The 8,258-nt window shown below is 37.0% G+C and overlaps 2 protein-coding genes across 5 annotated transcripts; one reads left to right on the top strand and one right to left on the bottom strand.

Moving 5' to 3' along the window:
• Positions 1 to 1,516: 1,516 nt before the first annotated feature.
• Positions 1,517 to 7,524, bottom strand: LOC127062485 (F-box-like/WD repeat-containing protein TBL1XR1). Of its 4 annotated transcripts, none has more exons than XM_050990803.1 (6): positions 7,420 to 7,524; positions 3,497 to 3,784; positions 2,770 to 3,116; positions 2,342 to 2,686; positions 1,899 to 2,267; positions 1,517 to 1,822 (listed from the first exon to the last, which is right to left on the bottom strand). In XM_050990803.1, the coding sequence occupies exons 2-6, from the start codon at positions 3,618 to 3,620 to the stop codon at positions 1,691 to 1,693; spliced, it is 1,317 nt and encodes a 438-aa protein (XP_050846760.1). In that variant the 5' UTR covers positions 3,621 to 3,784; positions 7,420 to 7,524; the 3' UTR covers positions 1,517 to 1,690. The 4 variants fall into 4 exon arrangements, with proteins under 4 accessions (XP_050846760.1, XP_050846758.1, XP_050846757.1 ...); XM_050990801.1 differs by lacking the exon at positions 7,420 to 7,524 and adding an exon at positions 4,019 to 4,374 and having other exon boundaries at positions 2,770 to 3,092; XM_050990800.1 differs by lacking the exon at positions 7,420 to 7,524 and adding an exon at positions 4,019 to 4,373.
• Positions 4,524 to 5,846, top strand: LOC127062489 (uncharacterized). Its single transcript, XM_050990809.1, has 2 exons — positions 4,524 to 4,875; positions 5,008 to 5,846. The coding sequence occupies exons 1-2, from the start codon at positions 4,859 to 4,861 to the stop codon at positions 5,339 to 5,341; spliced, it is 351 nt and encodes a 116-aa protein (XP_050846766.1). The 5' UTR covers positions 4,524 to 4,858; the 3' UTR covers positions 5,342 to 5,846.
• Positions 7,525 to 8,258: the final 734 nt, after the last annotated feature.

Here is an 8,258-nt window from a genome sequence, read left to right on the forward strand (position 1 = left end):
AAAAGATCAATAGAGATATTTATTCTATATTAGATTATAGTGAGAAATATTTAACATTAGCAAAATGACGATAAGACAGCTCCATCGTGAAACCTAGTCCAAACTCTAATTAGAGATAGCAATAGTTCTGTACCTTACGCCTCGGTGATACATCGAATGCTAACAAATTATTATTATCATTATTCCAATCCTTTATAGCAGCAAATAGCTTTCAGAAAAGCTCGAAAATCAATATAAACAAAAAAAAAAAAGGAAAAATACTCACGCACAGATAATAAAAAGATGTATGCACGTAGTTGACACTTGCTATTTAACATTTACCATTCCTGTTTTATTTTTCTTATTACTTTTTATTTTTAGTTTCTTCTTCTCTTCTTTTCTTTGTGAAATTATTTATTCTAAAATATTTTAATTATGACAAAAAAAATGTGAGTCTCTTTCTCTTTCTCCTCTCTGTCTCTCTCTCTCTCTCTCTCTCTCTCTTTCGAGTAAAGGAATTCTTTCATTAAACCAAAGTAAAAGTTTCAAATTCTCGCGTTATTAACGCTTCCGGCAATGCCTGTATACATCGATGTTTAAAGATTAAGACTTACCTGTGCAATGTTTCGTCTCTTCTCGTCAACGACGATTTTAATCCGTATATTGTGTATCGTGTTTGTATATTACATTGTACACGCGAAGGATACAAATGTATATGTATGTATGTACGCATATATACATATATATATATATATATATATATATATAACATACATACACACACATACATTGTAATCTTTTCATTCGACTAATTTAACGATAAATTCGATCAAAATACCTTGAAAACTTCTTCCAACGATATAACTCGAATTTATTTATTTCATCTTGAATGATAGTTTAAAAAGATATCGTCATATTTTGTTTAACCAGATATGTACGTCTATCGATACGTTCCTAAAATATAATATCATTTTGTCGGTAGACCGAATATAAAATTTAATATAAGTTCTACGATGTGTGATTTTAAACGTGATAATAAATTTTATTTAATGTACAACCACGCGTCCTGAGATTATATTAATCGTCCTTGGAACCTTTTGGAAAGACAACAACAATGCCACTGTACCGTTCCTTACAAAAGTTTATTTTTTCTTTTTTTGTTCTTTCTTTTTTTTCTTTCTTTTTTTTCTTTTGTTCTTTTAATTATTATCGATGTCATTACAATATTTAGTTACTGTTATTACACAGTTATTATATATAGTTCACTGATTTCAATCGTGTAGTGAACAGTAAACTTTTGCCTTTCTCTGTAAATATAAACTGTTAAATCGCTTTGCTCTGTACACGGTACCATTGAAAATATGATTAATGTACATTACATTTGTTCGTTATGAATATTTTAAAAGAAAATTATTTTGAAAGACAATTATTTGTAATTAGAATTCAATTGATATCTTCGTTAACGTTTCTTTTTTTTTTGTTTCTTTGTAGAGAGACAATTCGGTATTAACAAATGGTATTCTTTCGTAATAATTGCTTTTCAATAAAATTTTGATATAATTTAATTTCATACGTAATAATAATTTTACGTAAACGTTAAGAAAAGATATATATATATATGTGTATGAATAAGCGAAATACAGAGAGAAGGTAATACAAAAGTGTAACGAAATGACGAATTGGAGAAAAATAATATAAACTATGTTCGTAATCACAGTTTACGAAGATCGAGAACAAATACGCTGCCATCTGATGCCGAAGCACCAACTTTATCACCTCTACTATTCCAACATACTTCGAATATACCACCCGTACCTTTGTAACTGTGAACTAATAACCCGCTCTGCAAAGAACAGTAAATGATACGTTAGTTTGCAAGTGTTAAAACAGTGAACATAGATAAATTCATAATCACTTACCTGAGTAGACCAAATATGAACACATTTGTCAAAACTTCCGCTAGCAAGGAACTTGCCATCCGGACTAAACGCTACACTGTACACTGGTTCTGTATGTCTTGTGAGCGTATGTATACAAGCTCCTCTTTCTACATCCCACAATCTTACAGTAGAATCGAATGATGCACTAGCAAGTGTCAAGTTCATATTCGGATTGTGTGTCCCTGGACCAGTTGGAGACCACTTGATCGTATAAATTTCTTTACTATGAGCTTGAAGATCGTGTACCCACGTATCCTGCTTCATAGACCATATCTTCAAACTCATGTCATCCGAACAACTAGCTAGTAGATTACCTTGAGGATCCCATTTTATTGCATTGACTTCGTTCTGAAAATTTCGTCATAAGATATCATTTGAGAAACTACAATTTGAGTTGGAAAATCTTACTGACATCGACATACCGTATGACCTTGGAAGCTCTTTATGGGTTTATCTACATTCAGTTTGCATACATGAATACATTGATCCGTAGAGCAACTAGCAAATGATGTGTTAGTTTGCCAATCGACGTCTAATGCAGGTGCACAATGAAAACTGAATTGCTGAGTACACTCGCCACTTTCGGCGTCCCAAATAATAGTTGTTTTATCGACACCTGCACTTAAAATGTAATTGCCACATTTGTTCCACTTCAATGCGAAAATTGGACCTTTGTGTTGACCCAAAGTAGTAGCCAATCTGCCTTCTGTCGTCCAAATGCGCGCATATCCATCGTAACTTCCAGTTGCTAGCAACGTACCATCGCACTGAAATAATCAAAACGCGACTTTCTTTAATGTATATACCTTCACCGATTTAGATACAAGTAGAACGAATATGTATTGTATACCTTCCAATCCAATGAAGTAACATCTTTGTTGCTAGGTACTTCCGCACCACCTTTTTGGATGCAATGGCGAAGAATCAATTGATTTGGAGCCTGAGAATTGTCCGACATATCCCAAATACGGGCGGTGCTATCTCCAGAACCAGAGGCCAAAAGATCGGTAGTAGGATTCCAAGCGCATATAAAAACTTCAGACTCGTGTCCTCTTAATTTGGTTGCCTTACTAGCTGGTATTTCGACAGCACTAGCATTAGCACCCGTCCCTGTACCTTGCTGCTGTTCGTCCACTTCCATTTCATTTCTATCACCACCTCGATCGCTTGTTCCTACGCCATTATTTGATGTCACCACTATAAATAGGTTCGAATAGATGTTCAACAATTTCATGAATCATTGAAATTCTTTTAATTAACATATAATAGGATATGTGTATGCTCCTGCTAAATAGATATTTTGTACGATTTGAAAATTAAATTTTACCGACTCTGCCTAAATTTCAAGAACATAAAAGTACCTCGTCTATGCGATAGACAAGAATGCTTTTGCATCGAAAATTTAGATTTCGTCAGGAAAATTCAATCAAAATATCTAATATATTAAGCGGCCCATTAATCTACCTGATGATAATGAGGAGGTCTACAAAACTTCTATACTTTTGTAGACCAGGGTGTAATCAGGCATGGATACCATATATAGAAGTTTGAAGAAGTAAACGTAATGACCATACAACCTTCTTCTCTATTCGTATCTTGAACTTCCGTTTTTATCTGTTGTTTCTGTTGATTGATTTGATTTTGTCTAGATGCAACAACATCCGGCATAACCGCGTCGATGAGAGACAGAGACTCAACCATTCTCTGTTCTGTTCCATCTTCGCCAATAGAAATTTCTGCTTCCGTATATTGTAATCCCTTTTGTAGAATAGATAGAAGTGCAGCTGGTGGTACTAGAGCGCCATTTATGTTACTCTGCGATATATGCGATTCTATACCAAAAGTGTACGCTGAATGCACAAAACCTATAATGTAAAAATAAATTCGTATTAATTATCTCAATAACAAAAATATTTATAATTCCCAATGTTAATGCTAGTACAGAAAGCTGCAATATTTTCATTATACGTTAAATAGATTAACGGTCGTTAAATGATAAATTTTTAAATAACATTTATTAGACAAAAAGAAAGAAAAATAAACTGTATATCTGTTCATTGTCCCATGTAAGAGGTTAGCAAACGCTCTTATAGTCGTACCGGATTCTTGAAGATAGCGGTAGACTAAAAAGTTGACTTCATCGCTAGAGAAGCTCATCGTTAAGGGCCTACACAGCACTAGCATAACACATTTACGTCGGGACACATTGAAAACTTTCGTTGTTTTACTTCCGACGCTAAAATTTGCCGCGTTGGGTTGTTACGAGAAAGATACACGAACACATTGCACGCAATCTAAAAGACGGTAAACCAATTGAACGTAAATACTAACGTACTCATGAAACTTTTCGGAAATTTGAAGCATTACAAATAGAATTTGCAAGACACAACAGTGACATTACGGTTATCAATTGATCGATTTTCTAAAAACTATTTTTGACTTATGGGTTACTCGTTAAAATGAAAATATAAATATAACAAGTATCCTACATCAATATTTTTAATGCTAAGTTTCCTCTCTTATACATTTTTACGTCGAAGATCTGGAAATTAAATAGCTTTAATTTGACCCTTCTCCTGTCAGATGGCGAGCTCGATGTCGGATGGTGACATCGATGTTCAGGATCGTATCTATAAAAGGGCATTACTTCCGCTTACAGGGAACATCTATACGTTTGTCTCTAAAACATTATATTTCACATCGTCACCACTTGAGAACTATATAGAACAAAAAAGTTGAAAGTGATAAAAAAAACTTGAGTGTTTACATGAGTTAGACAATCCAATGACAACAGCGTATTGGAAATCATTGGAAATCATAAGAAGTTATTAACGAAAAAAAAAGTTATACAACGTTACAAAACTTAATTAGTTTAGTACATAAATGATTAGTCAAATTAGAATATAAAGTTCTTGGTCGATAGACCAAAACGATCAAATATGACACGGAATAACAGGTTAGACTTTGTTTATATGATTCTTTAATGATATAACATAACCTTACGACTCGACAAGCATAATGATTTTTAATCTTGTAAAAATTCATTTTTTTCTTATTACTACTTATCATCAATGCTATCGTTGTTTAGGAAACGAGGACGTACTCTGGAGGAAGAATCGAGCGAGTTCATGCCGCTAAGTAAAAGGATCAATAATCTTCATATTAATGGTTTTTCTGGCCTTCAGGAGAGTACAGCCGAAATGGAATCTGATTGGGGAGGTCCTAATTTTATTCCTTCTCCAAATTATTCAGAACCTTCTCAAAGCTCGCCGTTACACGACACTTGCGGTTCTAGCCAAAGTAGTTACACTGCCGATTACAGGCCTGATCTAGATGCGACAGAAAATCCATTTTACTACGAAAGCAATAAATTATTGTTTTCTTTGTATATGGAACGTATGCAAAGATCTGATATGTATTAATAATGGCTTAACTTTGCATATTTTATAGGTATTTTTTATTTACAACTTAATCATTCCTTTGGATAACTTTATAAAGCCATTGAGTTTGTCAGTCTTAGGTATTATTCTTTGCTATTTTAAATTAATTCAGTTACGTTACATCTCTAATATATAATCAGTATCTTTTATTACGTATCGTCTATATCGGAAGTTAATCGCGATATGTTAAAATTAACTTCCTAATTTTCCTTGATAATTCATCTCGTCCGAAGAAGAGAAAATAATTCATTGATCGTTTTATATAATATTTATCGCTTTATTACCAAGAATTACGCATGTCAAAATTATGTTAAATTAATAAATAATTCAAACGCCTTACATGATTTATTGTAATCGTATTTATATTTCTACCGTTTGTACGCGTCGATAGTAATTTGTGCAAGAAATATTTGGTTAATATTAAATTTATACAGATTGTACGAAGGAGAGGAATAATATGAATAAAATGAGATGCGATTGAGTCAGATTTATTTGTTACTTTTCTTTTTTTCTCCAATAATGAAATTACAAGCTCGCTTAAAAAAATGTATTACGTTTGATATCTGTAATTATTCGTAAAGAAAAAATAAACAAGGGTCTTATATACACAGTCGAATTCGTAATCTAGGTAATACGAATGAATTGTTAATAATCGTTCAAACGCACGTTTCCAATTTCAAATTTCCCACCGTTGGAACGAATGATTGTAAATCGATCTTAACACCAGCTGGAATACGAATGCGACGGGAGCGCACTCTCGCGAGACGATAAGAACGAATAGCAGAACCTTTCGACCAAACGTTGATACAACATTGAGAGGGAAGGAGACGCACGCGCACGCTCAGTGTAAGGTTTGTTTCTCAATATCGCATGGCCACACATATTGAGAGAGTAAAACGGTTAGTTGATCTTTCATCGTGTCTTTTATCATAAACGCTATATAATTTGTGCAAAAGGAAAAACCCGGTGGCCTTGCGACGATTGGGATAAAAATCGTCGTAACGTTTTAGTAATTCAGGAGGAACCGACAAAGCCACACGATTAGAACGCGCGTGGTCACTTCTTTTTTCTCTTCTCACACTTTCGCACGATATATAGATATATATTTGTGTGTGCGTGTGTTGTACGTGAGGGCGCGCGTAACCCGCCGCCATAGTTAATCATATCCCTCGATGGAATGTTAAACGAAGGCGCGCGCGCGCGCGCGCACACGTTTACCGCCTATCGGACTAATAATCGTTCGGAATAGAATAAAAACACGTATAAAGTAGGAAAATAGAATAAATTAACAGAGAAAGCGATAGAACGTATTAGAGAGATAAACGTCGAGAGAAAGTCAAGTGGATTAGAAAGAAATAGACGTAAAACAAACAGAAAGAGAGAGAGAGAGAGAGAGAGAAAGGACGTATTAAAAGAAAGAAAGTAAGAAAAACGGATAGAAAATTCGTTATATCGAAGAAACGGATCGACCGTCGGAACTAACCCACAAAACTGATCTCCGAGACGCTCGAGGTGGCGCGCGCGCATTCGTCATATCTCGCGCGCGTACGTTGGGAGGTCGTAACGAATCCTGTTCCGTTGGTCGTATTAATTAATTAATGTACTAATTATTTCATCGATTAATTAGTTAGTTAATTAGTTAATCGAGCCCGATTGAAATAACAGTGTTTGAGGGGAAAATAGAAAAAGTCAAAGATAAAAGAAAATATACGGGACAAGTGTAAAGTGGGAACAGAAAAATAAGAAAAGGAAATTGAACGAAGTACGAGAGGTAGACAGGAAGAGCAGAAGAAAAACGAAGTTCTTGCGATCGGATTGGCGCGGAGCGAGGCGACACGACGCATCACACGCCGAGTAAGTCGAACGCGCATGTTGTTGTGCGTTGCCCACTCGTCGAGCGGCCATGTACCGTTAACTCGAATTCATTTCACCGGAGTTGGACGGAAAAGCAAGTCCCGCTTCTTACCTACGAACCGATCGGGAGAGAGTCGCGATCGTGCACGATCGGGCACGACTCGTTGTAAAAGCCGGAAACTCGCGTGCGTGTAATTCGTGCTCACCTAACCAAGTTTCACTCGGGACGTGGCTTATGCTCCCAATAGAAACGACGATACGAATCGAAAAGTACCGATCTCTTTTTCTCACTCCCTCCCTGCCCCTCTCTTCTATCTCTTTCTCCCTCCCTGTGCGTGTAAATGTGTCGTGCTATCGTCCTCGTTGCGAACTCTGTTTTTTGGTTTCTTTCGTTCTCTCTCTCTCTCTCCGTCTCTCTGTCTCTCTCTCTCTTACTCGCGTAAATTTTATCCGAGAAGTCGCACAAAGTCTTAAATCGAGTCGAGTTAAGTCGTTCGTTCGTTCGTTCGGACGCGCGTTTCGTATGACGTGTGCACAGTGAGTAGCAACACCAGCACCACCACTAGCATCGGAAACAGCAGGAGCAGGAGAAGCAGAAGCAGCAGCAGCAGCAGCAGCAGCAACGGTGGCGACGACGGTGGTGGTGGCGGTAGTAGTAGTAGTGTAGTAATAGTAACAGAGCGACGACAACGACAAACGACGCTACTAGGTACGACGGGCAACCGAGAGCGCAGCGTAGAAATGAGAAAGTCCACGTCGCTGTCGCGTTTTACGCGCTGAGGAGATCGAGAACACAAGAAACGAGAAAAGAACAGAACAGAACAGAACAGAACAGAATAGAACGGCTGAGAGGCGCGTACGTGCGAACGAACGGACGGACGGACGGACGGACGGACGAACGGACGAACGAACGAACGAACGAACGTACGTACGGTCGGTCGGTCGGTCGGTCGGTCGGTCGGTCGGTCGGTTGGTCGGTCGATCGGTCGGTCGGTCGGTTGGTTGGTTGGTCGGTCGGTCGGTCGGTCGGTTGGTCGGTCGTCGG

This window comes from Vespula vulgaris, chromosome 3 (assembly GCF_905475345.1).
Source record: "Vespula vulgaris chromosome 3, iyVesVulg1.1, whole genome shotgun sequence".
NCBI classification, from domain to species: Eukaryota; Metazoa; Arthropoda; class Insecta; order Hymenoptera; family Vespidae; genus Vespula; species Vespula vulgaris.

What these genes read in the sequence shown, in the direction of transcription:
- LOC127062485 (XM_050990800.1), bottom strand. Translation starts at nt 4,103, where the DNA reads ATGCTAGTGCTGTGTAGGCCCTTAACGATGAGCTTCTCTAGCGATGAA. An exon ending in AGATACGAATAGAGAAGAAG is followed by an intron (nt 3,117 to 3,496) that starts GTTGTATGGTCA and finishes ACCTATTTATAG; the next exon opens with TGGTGACATCAAATAATGGC. An exon ending in TTACTTCATTGGATTGGAAG is followed by an intron (nt 2,687 to 2,769) that starts GTATACAATACA and finishes TGATTATTTCAG; the next exon opens with TGCGATGGTACGTTGCTAGC.